The sequence below is a fragment of the Semicossyphus pulcher genome, unplaced genomic scaffold, assembly GCF_022749685.1.
Source record: "Semicossyphus pulcher isolate SPU_LCO1_2020_fin unplaced genomic scaffold, fSemPul1.0.p SCAF_13, whole genome shotgun sequence".
Classification (NCBI taxonomy): Eukaryota; Metazoa; Chordata; class Actinopteri; order Labriformes; family Labridae; genus Semicossyphus; species Semicossyphus pulcher.
The window spans coordinates 18,826,470-18,853,080 of record NW_027211637.1 but is presented as its reverse complement, the minus strand read 5'-3'; the positions used below and the strand labels follow the sequence as shown (position 1 = coordinate 18,853,080).

At 38.5% G+C, this 26,611-nt stretch overlaps 2 protein-coding genes across 6 annotated transcripts in view; both read right to left on the bottom strand.

Annotated features, from left to right (window-relative positions):
• Positions 1-524: 524 nt before the first annotated feature.
• Positions 525-9,471, bottom strand: samhd1 (SAM domain and HD domain 1). Of its 3 annotated transcripts, XM_069660162.1 has the most exons (16): positions 9,191-9,471; positions 8,978-9,044; positions 8,685-8,757; positions 8,372-8,532; positions 7,283-7,398; positions 7,120-7,190; positions 6,341-6,499; positions 5,755-5,855; positions 5,519-5,627; positions 5,330-5,421; positions 5,124-5,239; positions 3,209-3,348; positions 2,483-2,578; positions 2,278-2,382; positions 1,981-2,118; positions 525-1,511 (listed from the first exon to the last, which is right to left on the bottom strand). In XM_069660162.1, exons 1-16 carry the CDS (start codon positions 9,375-9,377, stop codon positions 1,359-1,361), a joined length of 1,884 nt encoding a protein of 627 aa, XP_069516263.1. In that variant the 5' UTR covers positions 9,378-9,471; the 3' UTR covers positions 525-1,358. The 3 variants fall into 3 exon arrangements, with proteins under 3 accessions (XP_069516263.1, XP_069516264.1, XP_069516265.1); XM_069660163.1 differs by lacking the exons at positions 525-1,511; positions 1,981-2,118 and having other exon boundaries at positions 2,295-2,382; positions 2,483-2,619; XM_069660164.1 differs by lacking the exons at positions 525-1,511; positions 1,981-2,118 and having other exon boundaries at positions 2,295-2,382; positions 2,483-2,616.
• A 1,658-nt stretch (positions 9,472-11,129) lies between these two features.
• Positions 11,130-26,611, bottom strand: part of LOC138589846 (deoxynucleoside triphosphate triphosphohydrolase SAMHD1-like) — a 28,920-nt gene continuing 13,438 nt past the window's right edge. The window contains exons 3-19 of one of the 3 annotated variants that reach the window (XM_069660312.1): positions 22,204-22,296; positions 21,348-21,463; positions 20,776-20,868; positions 20,385-20,427; positions 19,737-19,897; positions 19,409-19,524; positions 17,600-17,745; positions 16,386-16,532; positions 16,191-16,291; positions 15,860-15,974; positions 15,672-15,763; positions 15,437-15,552; positions 14,981-15,114; positions 12,903-12,992; positions 12,672-12,776; positions 12,418-12,521; positions 11,130-11,891 (exon numbers count right to left, since the gene is read on the bottom strand). In XM_069660312.1, the coding sequence (XP_069516413.1) occupies positions 11,819-11,891; positions 12,418-12,521; positions 12,672-12,776; positions 12,903-12,992; positions 14,981-15,114; positions 15,437-15,552; positions 15,672-15,763; positions 15,860-15,974; positions 16,191-16,291; positions 16,386-16,532; positions 17,600-17,745; positions 19,409-19,524; positions 19,737-19,897; positions 20,385-20,402 (1,518 nt within the window). In that variant the 5' untranslated portion in view covers positions 20,403-20,427; positions 20,776-20,868; positions 21,348-21,463; positions 22,204-22,296 and the 3' untranslated portion in view covers positions 11,130-11,818. Of the gene's footprint in view, positions 11,892-12,413; positions 12,522-12,671; positions 12,777-12,902; positions 12,993-14,980; positions 15,115-15,436; positions 15,553-15,671; positions 15,764-15,859; positions 15,975-16,190; positions 16,292-16,385; positions 16,533-17,599; positions 17,746-19,408; positions 19,525-19,736; positions 19,898-20,384; positions 20,428-20,775; positions 20,869-21,347; positions 21,464-22,203; positions 22,297-26,611 lie in introns of all 3 variants that reach the window. The other 2 variants (XM_069660313.1, XM_069660314.1) reach the window with 2 other exon arrangements.

Here is a 26,611-nt window from a genome sequence, read left to right as displayed (position 1 = left end):
AACGGTTTTATACAGTCACATCTTCAATTCTGATTGTCAGAAACTAATCACATACATTGCCTCACTTCCTTGACTGATATTTACTTTCTGTGCACACAGGGATATGTTGTATTCTAGTGTACCTGTTAATTGCCTAATTGATGTTTTGGAGAAGTTTTTCAAAAACTATCGGGAACCATTGTATTGCAACCATTTGTTTCCTTATGATCCTACATTAATATACAGATTTTACTCTGATTCATGGTTTTTTTTTTTTTTTTTAAATCTTGCGACCAACAAACTTACATTTTGGCCTCTCATGTAGGACAAACAGAAGAGAGGCCTATCTGACTTCAGTCCTTCATGACTTGAACGCCTTTATAACCTGTTAATGGATGAACTAAAGCAGGTGTAAACTTGAATGTTCAAACACAAAAGTACTTTCAGGAGACAAACTTTAAGTTTCCACACAACAAACACTTGCAAGAAACCCTGTTGTGTTCAATAACTTTGAGTAGAGGACGACACAACTCTGAGAGAAAGGTTTATTTTAAACGGTTTACAAATCCTTTCAATAGAAACACTATAAACAGGATCTCCCCAAACCCCTTTGGTAGGACTTCTTTTACATTCTTCAAAAATATATCTATATTTTTGTTACATTAGGCAAAACAACCAGCTATGAGGAGGGTTTGATGAGGCTCACATCACATTTTGGTAAGAGAAAACATTTCAAATGCTGTCGAATAAAGTCTACAAATGTCGCACAGATCACAGCGAGAAAAACAACACCTGATTAAGCTGCGACCTGTAAGACCATTAAATAAAGAACTTTGAAAATAAATAATTCTAAAACTAAGATCAAAACAAATGCTCACTTGCAATGTCAGAACAGTTTGTAAATGTGGGGTGACTTTTGACTGCAGAATTGATTTTGATTTTTTTTTTAAAAGCTCAATAAAATAAGGCTTTGAAACGCATCAGCTATAAAAAATACACTGCCCTGAGATACATTGTGCTCATGTGTACAGAGTTTGACCATGATTTACTGTTCATAGTGCAAATACATGATAGCATGCTATTGAATGGCACATGGTATAAAACAAAAATTCAACTTAAGTGCAGCTCCAAATAAAAAGTGAGTCTTAAATAAAACCTGATTAAAAAGATCAAACTAAAACAAAAAAAAATACAAGCCCTGAATATACATTCATGAATCTCCTTTAGTGAAACTTTGATATCCGTTTTTTTTTTTTTTTGGTGTAAAAATTGAGTTTCAAACAGAGTTAATGATATTAACCATTCCTGTACTCAACTACACACTCACCTTGTAGAAAACAAGTATGTAACACAAGGGTAGTTTGCTCTCCTCCTCTTACTTAATACTTAAGCTGAGTTTTGGCTTTCTTTAGTTTAATCCCACTATCATTGTGCAAATCCCTGGAGCTGCAACCTTCACCATCCTCCCCTTCGTTGTTGTTCTTCCAGCTGGCTTTCAGAGGAGTCAGCTCCGGTGCAATTATGTCACCATCCTGTGTGTGCATAAGAGACAGACATGGGTATTAACAAGAGCAGCGTTGAGTGTACGCAGCAAACAAAGGAGTCATCAGTATTGCCGCATGGCACTACACAGCCCCCTAAAATAGTTAGCTTGAGGTTTTGAAACCATTTTTTGGTCCCTTTTTTAAATCATATTCTCTCCACAGTATGCGAAAGAAAAACTAATTTTTGAAAAATCCAGACTTAATGATACATGCTGAATTTATTTCCTACCACATAACACTTTTAAAAAGCAAACTTTTTATAACTTATATCTTCCAATATTAAAAAGTTCCTCTGATTTTGAGTAAAAGTTAACTACAATCCCATGTTAACGATCAACATTTTTAACTGAACCTTTATCCAGACTGGAGATCTCACTGAGACACAGGGTCTCATTCTCAAGACATTGTAGCTGCATATGATTGCATAATTCTTGAGACGGTAGCAGACATATATCACCTGAGGCTTTGAGAAGCTGTTGTTCATGCACCACTGGACAAAGTGCTTCTTGGCTGCATCCAAACTCTCCTCATCGGTCTTCTTGTAGTAGACCCTGATCAGCTGCTCTGCAAACTGCTCAGGAAGAAGTTTAGACACCTGGAAAAAAAAGACGGCAGCACAGTTTATTGTGGGGCATAAAGCTGAGACAGAGGCTGTGACAAACTGCTTCTCCATTAGGAGGAAATTGAATTAAAAGATGGAGAGATTAAAGACAGATGAAGACTTGAATTCTGGGGTTGTTGCTTCAGTTCTGACCTGATTCTTGCGAATCTGGATGGCTTTGGTCGGGTCATCCTTGCAATAGAATCGCACATTGTTGATGGGGTTCTTTTTCTTCATCCCATAGTCCATAGAAATGACCTAAAAGAGAAGAGGGATATCGTTAAGTGCAGAAAGACACAAAGGTTAAGGCATGAACTTACAACGGATCCACATTTCATATAAAAAATAAATAAATTACCTTAACTACAAAGTCCTCCTGCTGCAGAGTACCAACTTGGCTGCTGTTTTGGGGGGTGGACTGAGCCAGTTCTGCTCCCCAGCTGCGAAGTTTCTCCTGGTGCAAAAAGTGGAGGAGTCAAACATAACTCCTTCCTTCTTAGGAGGGAAATCAAATTAGATTTGAACCTTAGATGTTTGTCTCAGTTCCATCTTCATATCATACATATTTAATGTAATAATTACATTTCATGTAGTGCACTTACAATATAGGCACAATGAGCTCACAGGCAATGTTAAATGATGCAAAAAATATATTTAACTATGATGTTACCAACCATTTGAGCTAAAGTCTTACATTTGAAACCCATTTTAAAAAAACCTAAATCAAATCTCCAGAGTTTTTGAAGACAAAAACAAGTTTGGTTTGACTCTTCAGGAGCTCAAGTGCTTTTCCAATACAAACTATGGGTCTGACATGATTAAATGGTTGACAGGATATTGTTGACAATCTTGATAATAGATTTATTGTCAACATAATTCTTTTAGAAAGAGAAGCAAAACATTTGCTGGTTCAAACAAATAAGCACTAGTTTAGAAAAACACTAGTTGATTGCAGTAAATTGACCCAGTTGAACAGTGTTAATGTGACTACCATACTTAGGACAAAATTAATTCTTTGCCCATGATATATTTTGTCACGAGCACTTGTTTTAAAATACAGGTATGAAATCACACAAACACACACCTGGTTGACTATTATGTTTTCTTTGGCCTGAGTTTGACCCAAACACTTATAGAGGCGTCGACAGATGATGTTGCGTAGAATCTGCTTCGCCTCAGCCAGCTCCGGGGAGGAGGAGTTGAGTATTTGCTCAAACACATGATCTAAAGGTCAAACAGAAAATGAGTGAGGCAGGTCAGATAAATAAAAACCAAAGTCACCAAAACATTCTTATTATTTCTTTATTTCAGTCACTTAATCACCACAATATTTTCAGCACAGACTACTCTAATAAAAACAGGAATAACTTGTTACCATAAAATCTTAATGATTTATAAGTTTGCTCATAATTTGTGACATGTTATGAAAGAGGCCTGGGATTTTTGATTGAGACATAGCGGATTTGATAAAAGCAGGACTGCTCCTCGATACAAACACGTTGGTGTCGTGACAACTCTACTTAAATTCAGTGTGGCCAGTGCATGTATCAGTTTAAAAATAAACCATTTGAAAAGCAGACTTTCATCCTTCTTTGAAGGGTTTCTAAATGTTGGTGAGGACCCGGCACGGTTTGGCACAAGGAGCCACAAATTCAAGCCAGCAAACAACAGAGGGAGAAAAATCAATATCTGAGGGGGATAAATCATTTGCTCTCATTCTGAAAAGAGTCCCCAAAAATGAGATTAACAAAGGTTACTGCTTTTATTGAAAAAAGAGATTCAACATTTTTTGATGGGTTAAGATGAGGTTGAATTTGCTTAAGAGCATTAAACTGGAGCAATAATAGCACGTTGTAAAGTGTGTTTTCAAAAGGAAACTACTTTTTATTGTATAGTTAGTCTCTTTGGTAATCTTTGGACTCTTTGGACTGTACATCTTAGGTACAACAACACAGCTCGATGATGTGTGCATTATTTATACATATGATTTTAATATTTCTGTCTGCATCATATTTGTAAATGGGTTGGGCAAACTTTTGAAACAATTCACAATATAGTGTAGCTAATTTCATTAAGCTACATTATATTCTGAACTGCAAACTACAACTACAGTTAAATTCAATGCATGCACAATCTTTGACGCCATTGGCTATAGTCTGAGATGATATAGCCTAACAGTGAACATGTCGGGTGTGTAGCCAGCGGTTAGCAATACTTCCAGTCAAGACTTCCTTTTCCATGTGCTGCATTGTTTACAGAAAAAGAAACTTCAACATCATGATTCAGATTAGTAAAAAGTAAAAATGAAGCTTTGTCAGGTCTCTTCTCAAAAGGAGAAGAAAACTACTTTAAAAATGCTCGTTTGTTGAAGGGAGGTTGGATCGATCCTTTCTGACACATTCAAGGAAGTCGGGAAATCCGAACGGCTTTTGCGACACAGCGCACATAGTAAGTGGAATTTGGAATGTGGAATTTTTGATCTAGAACAGATTGTTAGCGGTTAGCATGCAGGTGTCCGTTTATAGAGATTAATAAGAAGCTAAATCATCGTCAGATAGCCGCTGGTGGGAGTCGTGATGTCATTACGGCGCATTACGTTCGCCTGCTTTTGCTCTCCACACGGACTGTTTTGCTTGCATACGCCGCAGCCTGCTGATACACAATAGGTCAATGTTACTCAGACTATAAGCGTAGTACAAACGGAAACCAGAACACTTGCCGTCCCTAAAATCCACGTCCCTGCCTACAGATTCAAAATTTCTCTGTAGAGTCTATATATGGACACAGGAAATAACCTCAGATACAGCCCTGATGAAGGACAGATGGCCTTAACGTTTTGGTGAATACAGCATGGTCAGGTAAACGTTATAGCCCAAACCAAATTTCACCCTGGATTGTCAGACGTGAATCAGGTAAAAGTTGGCCACATCCTTCTGTAGTCTAAGTCAACCTCAATGATTTCAAACATGAGCTAACAGCACACATTGTTATCCACAGACCTGTCAGCTTGGTGTAGGCCTCCATGTCGTCTATGGCTTCGGAGAGAGTGAACATCCTCCCTCCTGAGCCTTCCACCTTGATGTGCTCGTCTGCTTTTAAAAAAGCCTCGGCAATCCTGGAAAATAATACCCAACATATTACAACAAACATTTTGCTACCAAACAAGATAGTTAATCATAAAGCTTCAGCTAAATTGGCTCCTCACATAGTCTCTATGATGTGGCCCACTTTGTGCTGGTAGGCTCTTCTGTGGAGACAGTTCCTTGTGTGGAACATGTCATACAGATTTCCCACCTCCTGTTAAAGAAATAACCTTATGTTAGTCGCGACTAACCATGTAAAGGATTGCGTTTTTTATGGGTACTACAAAAAGAAGCCTTAATAATGTCAGCACCTTGTCTCTTGTGCAAATGTGCTTCTGCCCGTCCACCTCACACACCCTGGCAAACTTCAGGAAGCGGCGGTAGTCAAAGTTGTTCTGGATTCCCAGGTGGTAGCAGTCCCTGAGAAAAGACAGAGTGAAGTAATGTACAGAAAGATGGGTCAGTACATTAAAAAAGAAAAATTCTAATTTTAACCGTGTGACTACGAATTTTTAATTCAAGAAACCAGCAGGTAAACAACCCTCACCTGGCAAAGTAGTCCCACTTGTCCACATCAATACCATTTCTTTTGTTGGCCACGATTTCATAGAGGAAGGACTTGTCTTCTGGACGCCCTTTATATGGCCACTGTGTGACACAAGGATCAGTCCAAAAAAGGACAACAAAGCTCAAAGATAATAACATGTCCATACTATGTACCAGCGAGAACAAGTGAAAATAACTAGACACACATATAAAAACAGCAGGTACAATTTTCTAGGCAGTTCTAGGCAGAAGTCTGCTAAATATCTAGCACTCAGCACTCAAGAGGGCAGATGGTGAGCTGCCAGCTACCCCAAAAATCTCTTGCTAGAGCAGTATTGTTATGTTTCCTTAACGACAATATAATTTTGAAAATAGTGGATTTTGTTAGACACCAAAAAATGTCCACATTTACTCAGACTGATGTCCATAAACATGCCAGCAGAGTCTAGACTCAGGTTATATTAATAATCTTAACTATAAGTAGAAGGTTACAATGGTAATAAAGAGCAAGTAAGGTTGTAAAAATCTTATCGATAGTCTAATAAGTTTAACTTTCTATATAAAACACCAGCAGAAATAGCACATACCTTCTGGCCTTTAGCTGCATCAGTGTCCTGGGGTCCAGCAATTTGTTCCTTAATAAAGTCCAGGTCCTCGGGCAGCACCAGGCCGTGCTCCTTCATCACTTCCGTCAGCTTATTGTCACTCACCAGGTAGTCAAACATGGCCAGAGAGGCAATCTCATGCTGCAAAAGAAACAACCAAATTTCACTTATTTGTGAATGGGAGTGTTCAAAATGTGAAAATGAAAGCCCAGTGACTCATGACTCAAATCGAAAGAGCTTATCAAACAACACAAACGTGATAACTTGTCTTATCGCTCACAATTGCCCCAATGACATGTCAGTGGTCATAACTTACATGAAGACCATGTTTGTAGCTGTCATTATCAGTCAAGTGACGATAATGCTTTGCACAGCAGCCCTGTTTTACAGTAAACATAGCTGCCTATAAACAGCTTATGTTAAACAAGATAAACTTTACAACTTAATTAACTAATTCAAAAGGAAAAATGAAGAAGAAGGAAAACTGTGACCATGTTGTTAGTGCTGAGGAGGGATTGTAGTTACAGTTAGTTTAAAGGCTGTTCTTCAGTTGATACTGATGTGCATGTCTTGGCCAGTATATTTGAGAATCATAGGGTGTTTATTTCCATCTCCTTGATTGCCAAATAGTTTTATGATGATTCACCGCAACGGTTTGACATGTGCTTAAAACAGAACGTGCCAACAACACATGCATATTTTTTCGCAATCAGAAGATTTTTAGCTCTTGGCTCTCTCTGGGGCTTTTAATGGTTTCTTACCTTCCAGGTTATTCCCGGACGTGCCCTGGGAATGAAGATCCCATCAAACATATGGGAAAATGGCCCATGTCCTGGGGGTGAAAGTGCATGAAAAAAGTTGTGTGTAAACTTTGCTACTTGAGTTTAAAGCCACTAACACATCTTTGAATTTGGCGTTACTCACCCAGGTCATGGCACAGCCCGGCGATCTGCACACAGAGGATGTCCCTGCGAGAGATGAGGAGTTCTGGCTGCCTCTCATTCAGAGCTTGAACAAGTCGTCCTGCCAAGTGACCCACCCTGTACCAGCACGCAACAAAACAACTCATTACATACAAGATACAGTCTGAAAACTGTAGAGACTTTATGTAACATTCGAGTTTGCATTTTCCTAAAATTAGGATTTTTGTCTGTGGAGTTATCCCTACAATGTAACTATGTTAATCATCTGGAATAGAAGGATAGTCAAAGTGAGGATGGAATAAAATAAATGAAAAAAGGAAAAAGCAGTTTAAGGACTACATCAGATTGGTGACTCCCAGATGAAAGAAATTCTTTAGGCTGCAGTCGACTAAATTTTAAAGTTGATAAAAGCAGTCAACATCAGACAGGCCTCCACAGATGGCTGCGAAAGGGCTCAAGGTCTTTTCTTGTGACTTTTCAAAAATAGACCAGCCCAAACAGTCTGCTTTTCCAAAGCGTAGTTATTGTGAATCAGTCTGACTTTTCCGATTGTTGCTATTTTTACCCAAACACCACGCGGTACAGTATGTTCTTTTTGTTTCTAGGGAGGAGCTCTTTTCAAACCAAAATAGTTTTGCTTTGAGAGGCCCCTTTAAACAAGTATTCTTTGTGATATTTTAAGAAATTTTGGAAATTACCGATACCGATTATGAGACCTACAGTTGAGTATTTGCATATACTAAATACCCATGTGATACCAGTGCGATAAAAAATACATATATACATTTTTTGCTAACTTTCATCAATATAACACTCTTTGATAGCAGAGCAATGTTGTTGGTTTGTCATTGTGGCATTATCATTTACCTGAAACCAGATGGTTTTTCACGGCTAATAAGATGCATTGACTTCTCTCTGACACACGTTAATGCACTTTAGGAAGCAGTTAATCTAAGCGCTTTATATAAGGATACCATTTTTATTGTCCCCTTACTTATCTGAATGTGTATCTAACAGCAAAGCATTGCTGGTTCATGGTGTGGCATGACACACCCTAATCACCAACCTCTGTGTCTAACTGAAGACATACCCAATAGAGTGTTCAAAGCGGTTGTGAGACGCTCCCGGAAAAACAAAGTAGGTCCCTCCAAGCTGCTTGAGGTTTCGTAGTCTCTGGAACTGAGGTGTGTCGATGATTTTGATGAGCAGAGGGTGCAACTCTACATGCCCATGGATGGGGTCATTCATCACCTGGCAGAAGACAGGACAAAAGAAAATAAAAACATCTGTGTTTCCTTCTGACTCATGTCATTACTGCTCATCGAACAAGCTACTCTTTTACGCTCAATTATGTCTTTCTTATCTTTAAAGCCTTGAGAGTGTAACTGTGTGACACGTGATACCTTGTTTGGCTCTGCATTTATCTGCCACAGCTTCCTGAGGCTGTGTAGGATCTGCAGTCGGTCGCCAAGGTGCCTACAAAATAAAATTGGAAAATGGTGTGAAACCATATAAAGTCAACCTAAGGAACATTAAAGTTACCCTATTAGGACAGCCATGTGGCCTTGCCTTTCTTTGTCACATTTTAAGTCACTTTGGTCACATTTCATTCTACCATATTAAAATATTTAAAATATTTTTTTTAAATGACATTTTAAATATCCCTAAAGTCTGTTTTACACGGGGACTCACTTACCCAATGCCAATCTTCTCCAGATCAGCATCTGTGAGATGTCGCAGGCCGACCCCTGTGATTTTTTGTGCTGTATAACAGAGAGGATACAACAGTTGATGTTGTTTGCTTATATGACACAATTACATAAACAGATGGCAGCTTTAAACTGACTGAAAGTATTTAGATTAACAATCACACAATAAACTATTAAAACGTCCAAACCAGAATACCAACCTCTAAATGTATCTGCCCATTCTCCAAGACCTTCTCTACGGAGGTAGAGACACGTTTCCTCCACTCTCCAGTTCATGTAGTCCGAGTCCTGCAGGACCGCTGACATTCTCTTCTCCGGCGTTTTAAAGCTCTCATTAGAGGTCGAAACTGCCTCTAACTGACGTTTCCGGTTGTCCATGTTGATCATACTAACAGGCGATAATTTCAGTTTGTCACAAAAGAAGAGAGCCCAAAATGACAGCCGTAAATGGTTCCCACATAGACTGCTACAGCTGACTGGGTGGTTCTGCACAGAAGACACTGGTGCGATGAAAAATACCCGGGTTTTGTTTCCACACGGGGTGCGTCAAAGTATCCTTTAACACACACACAATGTCCGGTCAATGCCTTCAAAATAAAAGTATACTGACACGACTCAAAACTTCTTCACCTTCATAGTAGAATGAGACCACAAATAGCCGTTGCGTTAGCAAAATGAAAAGAAAATACTAGAATCCAGTACAATCTGCATACAACCGATTAAAAAAGAAAGTCTACATCTACAGCGCTTTATTTCATCTTTCACACTACTATCTACTACAAGTCCTGTATTTGTCAACTGTCTTAAATAGGCTAATAGATCTCATCCAAAATAAGAGTAGTGGCCTTTCAGTTAATAGTTGTAACAGGGATGCCCATTCTTGCTCCACTCCACAAGTTAATTACACAGTGTCACTTCTGTCAGCAGTAAAAACAATTAGAAATAAAGAAAAACAAACAAAAACAGTTTACCTAAATTCATGATTAACTTTAATAAACAGTCTCCTTAATATATTCTATTGAATATGGGAACTTTTTTTTTAAATGATTTTATTTCAAAATTAAAACACATTGCTTCCGGTACATTACACGACACGTGTCTATAACTTGACACAGGTCCCTCCCATTAGAACGAGCGCAAAAGGTGGAGCCAAATATGGTGGAGCGAATCAGGCCAGAGTGTTGACGCCAAAACCCCGGAAACATTCAGTGACGACGATTTAGGACCTGCAAAGCCGGCGTTTTTAAAACTGCTTTTTCGTATCCGCGTTTTGCAATTAAAGTAAGCATGGTTTAGTAATGTACACACATATGGCCAGGACATGACTGGATGAATACTCTGCTCTTCGGTAAATCGGTAAGTCAGCCGCTCTCTACCTGTAGCCTCAGATTTTCCAACTATATGTTGATAAGTTAGCCTACTTGTGTACTGGGCAGGGCATTTCAGGTGTCCTACATGAGATGTGTTTACCTGGTACAGCACGTTAATTGTCCATGTATTGTACTGACACTTAGAACCAGGTACATTGAAACTTACTCCAACTCACTGTCCATACTAGTCAAGTTAATGTTTTATTAGTCAAATCAAAATTCAAAACAAACTACACAGCAGCCACAAAACAGGCTTCAATACGGATATATCTCTGGAAGGATAAGAGGATTACAGTAGGCTATGGATACGTTTGAATTAACTTACCAAAACTATTTGAATGGGAATGTCTTTTTTGTTTTGTTTTTTAAACACATTCAAGTAATGAAAAAGCGTACCTGAAAAAAAAGTGTTATTACTTTTATACAGGTGTCCCATTGAACAAATATGGTCACTCTTATTCTCGACATGTTACGATAAGACTCATGTCATAAGCCATGTTATAAACAAAATTAAAGCTGTAAATTCACAGATTCTTTTATTATTATTATTGTAATTGAACCATAAGGGACTTTAGTATCAACTAAATTATAATACAGTATTTATAGAAGTTATACATCACCCGCTCCTGTGTGAAGCTGTTCCTTATGACATTAACTTGAGCCACAATAATATATTTTAAACAAATAAATACATCATATTTGAATGATCTTCTTTGAAACATATGATTTCCTCTGGATTTGGACAAATGAAACTGCACAAAGACACAGCACAGAGAAAAACTCTTATTTAATGTGTGATATCAACCCATCAAAACAGTAATATACTTAAAGGCTCTAATAGCGTTGGTTTCCCTTTAGATGCATCATATGTAGAGAACACATCTTAATACAATTACTAAAACATAGCGGTACACAATGTTTTCTAACAACTTTTAAAGATCATTGCAATAAAGAAAGTGTATGATTTCCTATTGATCTATGATATAGTATGATTCCAGTGAGAAGATATATTGAATTCTTATTTCAAATTGTCAGATGCTTAATCAAAAGGCTTCCCAAGAGCCACTTTCCAAAGGTAGAACTGTTCAAAACTAAGATTGTATAAAACAAGCATTTAAAACATTTAAAAATGATCAAACGAAATCGAATCAAACATCACTCAAGATCAAAATAATAATCAATCAGAAACACATACATTTAGCAATTAACATACAAAACAAACACAACTTAATATTTTGAATCCCTACATAAAACCACAAGTTAAGACCATTACACATGTTGGAAGTGCTTTACAGCTTGGTGTGGTCATAAGGAATATAATGTGATTTTTCAATGATTGAACTAAAACAAAGATACAGTATGTCTATGATAATGACAGTGCTCCAATAATCCTCATCCTGATTTATTTTGAAAGAAAAACCCTTCACCTCATGCAACATGTAGGCTAATTAATATAAATCATGTTCCACTATCTGCTGAAGCTTTTCTTTTTTGTGCCCTTTGCTCCCTACGTTGTTGCTGCATTTCCACCCTGCATGTAAAAAAAGACAGATGAGAGCATCAGTTATAAAAAGAGCAGTGCAGAGTATAACTAGCCAAACATATGAATGACAAATATAAGCTGAAATGTCTATATTCAATAAATGATTTATACTTCTACTCATTTTTAAAGCAAAAATTCCAGTCATTATTGAGATCCAACATCTCACTTGTGCTGTCACTTTTGTCACTTGTCTTAAGTGATAGTAAATCTGTACGTCAAAGTTTTGGCCAACCTTGGCTTTAGGAAATTGTAACTTCTACAGAAGAACAAATTATATTCGTCCATCAACTGCAGTCCTATACTGCACCAACTACAGCCCCATGATCATAGAACAATGGAACAGCAATCTTCCAGAGCTCTGACAAGTTGTAACATATGTATCACTCCCTCCCTGTGATGTTACATCATAATTAATGCTCATAACTTAATCAGCCTTTCAACGCAAAAAAATCGCCAGCCAAAGAACCTCACGCTGCCTACAATATCCTACAACCTTGAACTAATTGTTACCTACTGCTTAAAGCGCTTCTTGGCAGTCTCCAGACTCTGTTCTTCAGGATTCTTGTAGTAAACTCTGATCAGCTTCTCAGAAAAGCACACTGTGCGGATCCTGGATTTCTGATAACAATGACAGCAGATTTAATTTAAAGCAATGACATAACATAACAAAGGCTTCCTTACAAATAATTAAATCATGGATGAAACAGCAGATACAAAGAAAGAGTCAGTCTAAAGTTTTAGTTTTCATTGATCGTTGAACCAACTGACCTGGTCTGCAGACATCCCCTTTGCCTGATCAGGATTATCCTTGCTGTAGAAATACACATATTGGACAGGGTCCTTGCCACCCTTTCCATAGTCGAAAGTAATGACCTAAAAAGAAGGGTGAGAGAGAAATAAAAAATGCCATAACATAGTTCTGTAACATCTTACAGATCAAATGATCTACAGAACCCAAGATTTTACAGAAAGTGAGGTGAATTAAGAATAAAAACTTACTTCAACTACAAAGTCCTCTGGTGTCAGTTGGTCACCAGCCAATTCTTTTTTCCACTCAGATATCTGGTCCATGGCTGCTTCTTTGTCCAGCTTTAAATGGGAAACACAATCATTTCGCTGTGCTGGGATTGCTGCAGCAGATATAACTGAAATCTGCACGTTACAATATTTAATTAAGTAGCTTATCAATCAATCAATCACATTTTTTTTGTATAGCGCCAAATCATAACCAGAGTTATCTCGAGACACTTTACAAAAAGAGCAGGTCTAGGCCGACTCTTTGTTATGTTATTTAAAGAGAGGCCCAACAGGAATCACCATGAGTAGCACTTAGCAATATTCGGCACATTGGCAGAAAAACTTCCTTTTAACAGGCAGAAACCTCGAGCAGAACCAGACTCATGTTGAACAGCCATCTGCCTCGACTGGATGGGCCGAAAATGGGATAGAAGGAGATGCAGGATAGAGACAGGCAAAGAGAGCAACAACAACATATGTTCTTGTTACATGTTACTTGTTATGTGTGTTCTACGTGTAGATGGGCACCGTAGAATGGCAAAAGAAAAATTATTCCAAATTAAACCCAAACCCAGTCTCTCAAAGGTTCAGTAGGTAACATTAATAAAACTAACTTTTCGTCATATTTGTTCAAACTGTCGCCATGCAGTAGTACATGAGAGAGAGAATGTTCCTCTGGCTCCTCCTCCTACTCCTAGTGGCATTTGCAATAAATCTACTGTCACGGAACACAACAACCAATCAGAGCCGAGCAGTCTCTCATGCTGCTGTCAATCACACGCTGCGCACCCCCACTCCTCTGCGCATGCTCACACGGTCAAGCACAATTTCGTCAGTGTGCGCAGCGTCAACCGGTTTGTGTCCACAATGACTGCAAAACGACCACGGGAATGAAAAAACGAAAAGAAATGAGGAAAAGCAAGCGAAAAAGACTTTGGACCGAGACGGAAACAAAAACAGAGTACGTCGGAGCGGCATCTCTGAGGTGGAGAGAGCTACGGGAGCTGAAAAGTGCTCGTGGTTTTTGCCAAATAGAATTTGCTGTAGATTACCGTTCACAGTAAAAACACTGATTTCCGCGGGTTTGATGTGTATCTACTTAGATAGTGTTGGTGGTGTAATACAACGGCTGCGGTTATTGTTATTTTACTTTTTACCGGTGTGTCTGCCATCTTGTATACCTGGTTTCTTTAGTTCCCATGGTTACTAGCCTGCGCATGCATGACAGCCTCCTCTGCAGGGAGGGCTTTGGAGTCGGGACTAAGCGCCATGTAGAGAGAGGGGGAGGGACCTGGAGGTTGTTCTTTCAAAATTTGAAGCAAAGTCCGCTCTCTTCTCCATCTTACCTACTGCAGCTTTAATAAATGACCAAATTCTTCTATATCAATAGAGATTTGTTAGTTGCAGGCTCTGTTCATGTCACCCTGAAACACACCTATGATTAATTAAGGGACCAAATACAACCCCCTTGCTCTACTTTGTGCCAAGTTAATGCACCATTTTGCCTTGTAAAATGTAGGACAGTCCAGCTGATATCATTAGGTATTTATATACATTTTGAAGAACATTGGCAACATAAAATAAATGTTGTTCTACCAGGCAGTCTGTACGGGATTTTGGCTGTGATGTGCGGTGTTGTTTGCCAAGGAATAAGAGGACAAAATACAGACATTTAGTCCTTCTTCAATGTGGAAAGACTTGACAATGAAACAACCTGGAAAAGCTGACGTGAATGCAATTTGTATCTCTCACTCAAAAAATAAAAATGCACCAACTTAGTGTTTAGTTGACTGTGAGGGACTATATATCCTATGACTCTGTTACCCTGCTATCCAATCCAAATTCCATTTCATGGAACTATGACTGGTGAGAAAGTGATGTTGTCCATGTTAAATCCAGGAACAATGCAGGCAACACAAAATTCGAGAGACAGCAGAGAATTCAACGTGAATTTGTTCTATTGACTGAAAAATGAGCACAACATCCAGCTTTGTAATAACAGTGAATCAGAAAATGTGTCACACAGAAGGATAATCAAATACAGGCACACAAAGACATACCTTCTGATCCTCCTCCCCCAGTGTTTTGTCACCCAGGAACCTGTAGAACTTTCGAGCGATGATTTTTTCCAGAATCTCCTTCGCATCTTTCAGCTCCTCGTCGGAAGAGTTGAGTATTTGTTCAAACAAATTATCTAAAATACAAACAGTTAAAGATACATGAGTTTGAACAAACCATTGTTTTACAAATAAATGACACAGTGAGGGGAACTGAGGGGTGTGACTAACAAAACTAAGCAATGAAATAATGTGATAATATTACTGGATCTGGTGTCATTGATCATACATAATTATAAGAGCATCAGTGAAGTTAGTGTTTCCTGGCCACACGTCTTTAGAGCGGGCTCAGACGACAGGAGTGTGAATCAGGTAAAAGTTGGTCACATCCTTCTGTAGTCTAAGTCAACCTAAATGATTTCAGACATGAGCTAACAGCACACATTGTTATCCACAGACCTGTCAGCTTGGTGTAGGCCTCCATGTCGCCTATGGCTGTGGAGATAGTGAACATCTTCCCTCCTGAGCCTTTCACCTTGATGTGCTCATCTGCTTTTAAAAAAGCCTCGGCAGTCCTGGATGATCATACCCAACATGTAAAGAGATAATCATGAGGCAAATGAAATAAGCTGCATCAGAAAGGAGACCAAGCTTAGTGTTGTAACAGCCCTAACATCTGAAGGAAGGCACTTACATATGTCCTATGATGTTGTTCACTTTGTGCTGACAGGCTCTTCTGTGGTTACAGTGTCTCGCATGGAACAAGTCATACATATTGTCCATCATCTGTTGGAGTTAATGTCCATAGTTTAGTCACAACTAAAGCTAATATCAGATTGCTGTTTAATATCTGATAACAAGCAGGAGTAACACTGTCAGCACCTTGTCTCTAATGCAGATGTGCTTCCACTCCTTCCCCTCCACCTCACACACCCTGGCAAACTTCAGGAAGCGGTTGTGGTCAAAGTTGTTCTGGACTCCCAGGTGGTAGCAGTCTCTGAGAAAAGCCATGTTAAGGAAATATGTGAAGAAAACTGGAAGATTAAGTTGAACTTAATATTCTTCAGAATGCTGAATATTAAACTAATGAGGAGATTATTATAATTGTTCAGGGGAAAAAACAAAGATTAGTATTATAATTAGTAGTATAAGTATTTTAACTTTCTGAATCAAGAAGGGAATTGCTCCACAGCAGTGGTTCATGAAATCGCACCTGGCTAAGTAGTCAAACTTGTCAACATCAACCCCACTGCTTTTGTTGGACACGATTTCATAGAGAAAGGCCTTGTCCTTTCCTCTGCCTTCATGTGGCCACTGAGGAGATGATAGACAAGAGTGGCATTAGAGACATCTTTGTAACAATGAGGAGCGGCTGATGTGAGCTTGACTGACAATGAGCTTGACTGACCTCCTTGTCTTTAATTTGTTTAGGCATAATCATCTCCTTGATGAATGTCAGGTCCTCAGGCAGCTCCAGGCCACAATCCTTCATTTCTTGCTCAAGGTTATTACATTTGACCAGGTGATCAAACATGTCACAAGAGCCCTTTTCATGCTGCAAGAAACACAGGCCCATTGATGTATAAATACATATATCAGACAAAGTATACACAGAATTGAATGCTTGTCTTATTTATCATGTCTGACGGACTGCAGGCCTGTGGCCATAACTTGCATAATGACCTAGACTTGTAACTTCTAAAGCTTGTTGCTCCGTCATTTGGCCAGACAAATCCGGCCACCTGACAGAACAATCTACAGCAGAGTCTTAGAATCTCGGTCTCCTCTCTCTTCAGGCTCACCCTTCTGCACGCAAATAATTTCTTAATATCTGAGAAAAGTGGTCATGACTTTTGAGTGTGTAAATCTTTAAATAACAGAGTCCCTTAGGATCTCACTCATCTAAGAACTAGATGTGACTTAATTTCATCCCATTGTTACTGTGAGTATGTTCACAACATATTAAATGTTATTATAAGGGATATTTGGGAGGGCTGGGACACACTGAATAGAAAGATGCCTATACACAATCATATTAAGATAAAGTGCAAATATCCTGTATCTATATGTGTCACTCACTATACTTAGTTCTAGACGCCAAAACAAACAAAATGTGTAGTGTTCTCTTATTGTGTCACTGAAGACACGAAACTAAAATGCCATCATATGAAAATTCAGTGCAGTCACCATGTTCGTTATTAGCAGGCTAATCTTCTCCGCTCTGGTATCATCACAACGACGTGTGCTAACAGGGCTAGCAAATGATGTTATGTGAGACTGCCTGTTGTCTGTCTCCGCTGGCTTCTCCTTGTGCTTTAAGTGAACGTGGTTAAGCATCGAACTATGTCTATGACATACAAGTTTAACACCACATATCTTGCACAGCATGTTATCTTCGTCTTTACTTCCAGACATCACTTTTCCTGGTCACGGCTGACATGGTGCATGTAACTGAGTTAAACTACTTTAGCCGAAAATATCGCACGCGCAGGTGTGCGATTAGTGTAATGTTACTCGAATAATGTCAACAACAAGTACTCGAGTACTCAAGTACTCAAGTATCCCCATCCCTGTTGGTTAGTATATCATACGTACTGTTACACATAAATTATTTTTTCTTACCTTCCAAGTCTTCAACTGCTCTATCTCTTCCTCTATCTCTTTCTTTTTCTTTTCGTCCAGTTTCCCACTTTTTTTCATGTCCTCTTTTTTTTTCAGTACCATGGGGACGAAAATTCCATCAAACAGATGGGAAAATGGCCCATGACCTTTAATATGGAGAAATAAATGTATGTATAACCAAACAATATTGAATATGTCTTATCAGGCCAGTTTTACTTGAATTAGAGTCAGGCTTTTTCTCCTGGATGTACATTTGGTTTTATTTTATGAGCAGAAATATGTGTCAGTAAAAACTGAATTGGAATTACTAAAAATTTGAATTTGAATCACATTATTTGAAATTGAATTCAGATTATTTGAACATTTAAAGTCCACATTCAGTTTTTACAATTCGAATTCAATTCCTGAAATTCAATTTCTGTTTACTGAGACACACATCCGGTTGATAAGGAACAGCAATCGAGTGCAGATTCACAGCACCAATCTGCACCTATGTTTTTGACCATTTGACCAAGAGTTATATTATTAGCTGTTTGCGCTACGGCAGCTTTGTTCAGGGACGCTCCGGGGGGCTGCTGCTGCGGGGAGCTAAAACTGACAGGTTGCCGTGTTACCGACTTGCTGCTCTGGAGCATCCCCGTGATGTGGGGACTCACTGCACGCAACCCACTTTTTAACAGCTTTTATGTCATAATCAGGCATTTAAAGAAAACGACAATAGACTTTGACTAAATAAACCTTGTGACTCCTCATTTCACACCAATAAGTTACCAGCGCGGCTGGGCGGACGCGAGTGTTATGTGAATTGGTCACGTGCAGTGGGTCCCAACTGTCCGTTTGCTTGTGGTCAAGCAGGGAATCACTGACAGCCCCCCGCAACAGCAGCAAGTCGTTGACACCCCACCACAATGGCAATGGGTCGGTTTTAGCTCCCCGTTACAGCGGCAGCTGCCCCCCAGAGCTCACAGAGCAAAGCTACCGTAGTGCAAATAGCTAATAAACTATCATTAACTAATAATAGCCCGCGGAAGGTCTGGCAGGTCTCGGTAGCTACCAGTAGATCCACTGGTAGGTCTCGGTAGCCACCAAAAGTAATAATAATCAATTTCAGCTTATTACAATCAGTGTCAAGTTAATTGGAATTTAGTTCCAAACTGAGAAATTCAATTTCAAATTATGTAATTCAAATTCAAGTTTTTTAAGTCAAGCAAGTCAAATACAAATAATACAAATTCAGTTTCGACTGACTAGAGATAGACCGATATGGTTTTTTCAGGGTCGACACCGATACCGATTATTAGTAGTCAAGGAGGTCGATAACCGATATTTGAAGCTGATATTCATTTGCAGTAAAAGTGAAAATTTTGGCGTCAAAATTTTGAATAATACAAACTCCAACACTAAACTTTGTTTAAATGCCTTTAAGCATATGCATCAGAGCCAAAATAACCCAGTTTTAAATTGATCTCTTATCGGCCGTCGGATTAAAAAAAAAAAAAAAGCCAATGCCGATATGCGTCAAAATGCCGATAATCGGCCTGGCCGATAATCGGTCTATCCCTTCTACTGACATATTTCTGCCCATATTTTTTATTCCAAGAAATACTGATTGTGTAACTCATGTCAGACTCCCAGCTGTCTTACAAATGATTCAACAGCTGATAAGTCAAACTTACTACATGATCAATAAGTGTCCAAAATGTCAATAAACTGATTACTGTTGAGGAAACCAAGAGTGTCTATTTGTTGTCAATGCGGGAACTTTTAAAACCTTTACCATGTAATATTGAAAAGGGGTGCATTACTCACCTAGGTCATGACAAAGACCAGCAATCTCAACACAAAGGATGTCTCGCTCAGTGATGTTGAGTTCCGGCTGTCTTGCTTTTAAAGCCCGTACAAGCTCTCCTGCTAAATGCGCCGCCCTTTTGACACCACATAAAATAACTCACATGAGAATCCTGCCGCAACACTAAAAATATAAACTTTTATTATGTCTATACTAAAATATGCAATGTTAACTTTGGTTGTATTTGTATATTTTATTAGGTGCTTTACTGCAAACCAGCCTCCACCTAACTTGTAATGTGGTTACCTTAAAGCACAAAGCTCTCTGTGTGAAAACTTGCTCACATACCCAATCGAGTGCTCAAAGCGGTTGTGGGATGCTCCGGGATAAACAAAGTAGACTCCTCCGAGCTGCTTGAGATTTCGTAGTCTCTGGAACTGAGGTGTGTCAATGATTTTGATGAGAAGTGGATGTAAGTCCACATGCCCATGGATGGGATCATTAAACACCTTGCAGAAAACAATAAAACAAAAACCAGCACCCGTTAATAACCAAAAGAATACCAGTAAAACCAGCTCCCGTTGTTGAGAGGGCTCTGTGTGATAGCTTAAGGACAAAAATATGACAATGTTCTCACATGAGGCCCAATGAAAACATTATCATGAAACCAAAGCTACAAAAGAACCGCTTAAAAACACATCAGTGGGATCATCAAGCACCTGGTGGAACAAAATGGTACAAAGAAATGTATGTTTCACTGTTTAATCTCGTACTGTTTAAGCTCATAAAGAAGTTAAATGACAGGTTAATCTTTTTATCATTGAACTTTGCTCTACAAATGATGCTATCACACTCTTCACCCTGAATATGAACTGCTTCCTTCAGGCAGACAGTACAGTCAGTCAGTGTTGTTTTAACGTCATTATTTTGTCTTACCTCACCAGCCATAGAATGTTGAGTAGTAATGTATAGTTAGGCATGTGTTATATATATTACCTTGCCTTGATTGGCCATGATTTTCAGACAGGCACCAACTTTCCTGTAGAAAATGGGGAAAAAGAGGGGAAAAAAGAAAAAACATGGAAGGGAGAGAGTTGATCAAATCATTTTTTTTAAAGTGAAACCTCAAATAAATCCCATCAGGTGGAATTTTTTTTGGGCAAACAGAAACAGGATTTTTATAGTAATTAGACTGCAGCAGTACAACAACAGAAACTTAAATTACAATGTATTTATTATGACAAATAGCCTTGATACTACAGTAACTACACAGATATACAGAGAAGCCCAGGGCAAGTCTTAAGCAACTCCCAACAAGCCAACTTAGTTAGGCAAACCATGAGTTAAAAACATCCTTGAATTGAATCAACAAAACCAGAAAACCAACCTTAAATTAAGTTCAGTTCTCCAAGTCCTTCTTTTTGCTTCGTGCTGATCTGACAAGCCGTAGACGTCGTTTAAATAGGTGATGAAGGCAGGCCTGCACAAATGATACTCAGTGTTTGAACATACCTGACATTTATATCTCCACCACATCTGTCAGATTGGTCACTGCCCTCATCGTGATACTCTTCTTACAATTACACAAAAACATTTCAGAAAACAAAACTGAAAATACATCAGAATTTTACGAGATAAATTAACAAAACTTGAGACGCAACAAGATTTTATAAAACAAAAACACAATGGCGGCCGATAATCGGTCTATCCCTACTACTGACATATTTCTGCCCATATTTTTTATTCCAAGAAATACTGATTGTGTAACTCATGTCAGACTCCCAGCTGTCTTACAAATGATTCAACAGCTGATAAGTCAAACTTACTACATGATCAATAAGTGTCCAAAATGTCAATAAACTGATTACTGTTGAGGAAACCAAGAGTGTCTATTTGTTGTCAATGCGGGAACTTTTAAAACCTTTACCATGTAATATTGAAAAGGGGTGCATTACTCACCTAGGTCATGACAAAGACCAGCAATCTGAACACAAAGGATGTCTTGCTCAGTGATGTTGAGTTCCGGCTGTCTTGCTTTTAAAGCCCGTACAAGCTCTCCTGCTAAATGCGCCGTCCTTTTGACACCACATAAAATAACTCACATGAGAATCCTGCTGCAACACTAAAAATATAAACTTTTATTATGTCTATTATATCTGTTTAATCTCGTATTATTTAAGCTCATAAAGAAGTTAAATGACAGGTTAATCTTTTTATTATTGAACTTTGCTCTACAAATGATGCTATCACACTCTTCACCCTGAATATGAACTGCTTCCTTCAGGCAGACAGTACAGTCAGTCAGTGTTGTTTTAACGTCATTATTTTGTCTTACCTCACCAGCCATAGAATGTTGAGTAGCAATGTATAGTTAGGCATGTGTTATATATATTACCTTGCATAGATTGGCCATGATTTTCAGACAGGCACCAACTTACCTGTAGAAAATGGGGAAAAAAAGAAAAAACATGGAAGGGAGAGAGTTGATCAAATCATTTTTTTTTAAAGTGAAACCTCAAATAAATCCCATCAGGTGGAATTTTTTTTGGGCAAACAAGTGCTAAAACTTTGCTTTGTACACACTTCATCTTTTTTTTCAGGATTTTTTATAGTAATTAGATTGCAGCAGTACAACAACAGAAACTTAAATTACAATGTATTTATTATGACAAATAGCCTTGATACTACAGTAACTACACAGATATACAGAGAAGCCCAGGGCAAGTCTTAAGCAACTCCCAACAAGCCAACTTAGTTAGGCAAACCATGAGTTAAAAACATCCTTGAATTGAATCAACAAAACCAGAAAACCAACCTTAAATTAAGTTCAGTTCTCCAAGTCCTTCTTTTTGCTTCGTGCTGATCTGACAAGCCGTAGACGTCGTTTAAATAGGTGATGAAGGCAGGCCTGCACAAATGATACTCAGTGTTTGAACATACCTGACATTTATATCTCCACCACATCTGTCAGATTGGTCACTGCCCTCATCGTGATACTCTTCTTACAATTACACAAAAACATTTCAGAAAACAAAACTGAAAATACATCAGACTTTTACGAGATAAATTAACAAAATTTTATAAAACAAAAACACAACAGTACAAGAAGTACATTTGAGAAACTTGATAAAAGGTAAATACCAAATATCTTGACTAGCAACCCTATTCAATCAATCAATCAATCTCATATCTCGAGACACTTTACAAAAAGAGCAGGTCTAGACAGACTCTTAGTTATGTTATTTAAGGAGAGGCCCAACATGAATCACCATGAGTAGCACTTAGCAACATTCGGCACATTGGCAGAAAAACTTCCTTTTAACAGGCAGAAACCTCGAGCAGAACCAGACTCATGTTGAACAGCCATCTGCCTCGACTGGATGGGCCGAAAATGGGATAGAAGGAGATGCAGGATAATTCTCTAATTTGTTTAGGAGGAAACGTGATTGCTGCCTGAATTAACTTACTTGAAATGTCCCATTTCAATAGTCAATCAATCAATCAAATTGTATTTGTATAGCGCCAAATCATAAGCATAGTTATCTCAAGACACTTTACAAAAAGAGGAGGTCTGGACTGTACTCCCTTGTTATATTATTAGTATTACTTAGATATTAGTCATGCTGCATGCAAGAGAAAGTAAGTGACCTAACAAACAAAACTAACAAGAATCCATAACCCATTTTATTTAGCCCTAATTGGTAGTGGGTATAAAATACATATAAAACTAATAGCAGCATTCAGGAAGTGCCTAAACAGTATTTCTCTATGCTAAAATACTGTGAAGGGACACAGCAATACAGAGCTGATGCCTGCCCAATTTCTACTCCTTTATTAATCAAATACCTGCAGTTGGGCCAACCAGTCAAACAACAGTAGCCGTTCTGCATTTAAAGAGCCACATGCCGACATGCAACCACACCCTTCAAGAGAAGAAAAGTCAAACTAAAAAGTATTTTGTAGTTGTGTAATGTTATTTTAATACCATTCATCCTTCAGAGATTAGAACACTCCATATTCCTAACTGTAGTTACAGTTTAAAGAAGCTCCTTTAGTAGCACATTCAAATTTTCAAGTCACATGTACTAAAAGGGAACAAAAAAAGTGCAAAAGTAACAAGTACGGAATAGTTGCTGTTGGTTTGGCATGGGCTGATGTTGTACAGCCTGATAGAGGTAGGTAGGAAAGACCTCCTGTATCTTTCTGTGGAACATTGGGGATGGAGGAGTCTGTGGCTAAAGTTGCTCTTCCTCCTCTGCAATCACCCCCCTCCAGTTGTCTCTGTCATTGCCCACATTGGCATTGAGTCCCCCGGTAGAACTAGTAGTAGCATTAGTAGCATTAGTAGTAGTAGTAGTAGTAGTAGTAGTTTATGGAGCTACAAGGGTTTAGAGCCAAAGCATTGAGCTCAAGCTAAACAGGAATAGCTTAAAACATAGCTATGGAGTCAATCAACACTTGGCAGAGCAAAATAAAACAATAACTGGACACAACTGTTGTATTTGTTACACAAAAGAATACCTGTAAACACCACTCCCATGTCCCATGATCACAGAACTATTATTTCCACAATCATCTCTTTTGTTGTAGACTAACAATTGCCCTGATTTTAGATGATGAAGGTTTATTAACTGAGACACACAGAAAGGCCCCCTATGTCCAAACTGGGATTCCAACCAGGAACCTTTTGAGCTGGGAGACACAGCTGCCACCAAATGAGGTCACTTGAGCCCTATAAATTAGTGCTACAAATACACCCAATGATTGATTGATTGATTGATTGATTCTTGAATGACCACACAGCCAGGCTGGTGGAATTTGTTTCCAGTACAGCTTGGTACAGGTTCCAACATTAAACATTAAACATATAACATAGATATACATACAGACAAACACATTTCATGCATAAGGGCCATGCTTAATCCTCAGCGTTCAGAGTTAAGAATGTTTCTTGCAATGGCAATGAAACTGTTTCTGAAGCGGGTTGTTTTGGAGGCAATTGTCCTGTAGCGCCTCCCAGAGGGCAGTAGCTGGAAGACATAGTGTGCAGGGTGAGTGGGATCAGAGATGATTCTGCGGGCTCTGCGCAGTGTCCGTTTGCGGTGGAGTGTTTTGAGGATGGTAGGGGTGAGCCAGAAATTTTGGATTCTGTTAATGATGCGCTGTAATATGACCACAAGATGACAGTGCTGCTCCGTTCTCTGATGAAATGTGCTCTGCTGCAGAAAATGTTTAACTACTGTAAGTACTTTTTTTTAACTTCCATCAAACCTGGATGGAATCAAACTCAGAGATGACCTTTGACCTTTGGACTGGTTGAAATCAACCTCTAAGATTTTGTCTCTCTATGATGACCAAAATGTCCAACTTTGAGGATGAGTATCCTCATAAAGTCAACAAAGGTTGAGCATCTATAGTCATATTATATTTGGTGGTTGCTGATGGGTTACATTTGTCTAAAATCTTCTCTCTAAAGATAAAAGATGAGACAATAAGTTAGGTAATATCCTGCAGTCCTAATCAAAACTATATTATAGAGGGACATTTAAGCCGTGTGTCTATCATCTCCTACTTCGTCTTGTAAGCAAAGATTATTTCTGGTTTTGAGGTCATGCCTGGACGTTTAAAGATGCTTTCTGTGCAGACAGATATCACTTGGCTCTACTGTAGTTGTAAGGTCAGATAGCCTCAGAGGACATCAGACTAGTTATCTGACTACCCTGAGTGGTTGGATTTTATAAGAATCATAAAGATGATATGACCTTATTTCTAGGCCAAGGTGCTTCATTGAGCTTTATTTATATCCATTTTTCTATTCTAATCTGAGCTGAGGCTAATGTTTTGTTTGGGACTGAAAATGAAATTGAGATGGAAATGATTAAACTGTGCTGATATAATTATTGATGCAATATACTGTATGTCAATACTAACTGAGTTTCTATAAGGGTACGTCTCTGTGATCTAATGTTAATGTAACTGTGTATAAAAAAACCTCACAAATTGAGCTGTGTGTTCACATGTACATAAACATATGTTCATATACTGTAGATTCAAAATAACGTGTATTGGGTTAAAGTACTGCATCATCTTTTAACTTGAGTACATTTTAATGCACTTTTTACACGAGTGGAATTTAAATGAAGGACCTTTATTGTTGATGTTTTATTTGACTACTGATTCAACTCTGACAGCTGCACAAGTAAAAAGAAAACAAATTCAAAGACTCATATCCACAGCATGAGGGTACTAAAGGATTTCTCCATAATTCTCCTGTTCCTACCCTGCAGAGCCCCAGTAATCAGCCTGAAAACCAGTAAAGTCTTGTTGCTTTTGTTGACCTAATGTACTTTGATCCACACGTGAGGGCCCAGAGAGAAAAGCCTCTTGGCCCGCAAGTCTTAACGTGAACCCCTTCCCCCTGGTTGCATTTGTAGCCACTGCAGATATTTAGAATACTTCAGCATCTTTAATGTGTTGGTCAATGCTGTTAAGGGAAAATGTCAATGTGATTGACAGGAGGCCCACACTGAACTGAATGCTTTAAGCTGCTGTTACCCGACAGCGATCCTCCTCTCACTGTTAAAGCCAAGTCTTTGCCTCGGATTCTTGAGCTCGTCAGTGAAGGAGAACATTACTTGGATCATTCAGCTTACTGTTCAAGACTCAGATCTCAAAGTTAGAATGAGAAACTTCATGACCAGATACGCTCCATGGGATTTGTTCGCAGTGCCACCATCTCTGAAGACCAATTATTCAGATCAATGACTTAAGTTGTAAGATAAATCAGAATTGTGCTGCGATCATTATAGTAATTCAGAAGATGATATCTTTTTTTAAATGGCTTTCTTGTGAAAATCTGCATAACTTGATGCCTTGTAGCCTAAAACACTTCTCATCTTAGAAGTTTAGAAATGTACAGAGTCCGTAGTAAAACACTCTTTCTAGAGTAAAAAGTAAGACTCTGAACTGTAGATGAATAGATGAATACCTCAAATATTGTTTGCTGCTAAATATTTCAGCCAACCAATGTTTCTTTGCATTTACATGACACAAGAACTTTCAATAAGGAGTAATAAATACTGGCTGTAAATAAAGTCAGCAGTCTCTTGGAACTGCAAATATGCTCAAATAAATAAATACCTTTTGATGATCAGGTTTGTGACTAATAATGTTTATTCCTTTATGAACAGCTTAATTACTGTATGCCTCAGTGAAGAACAACA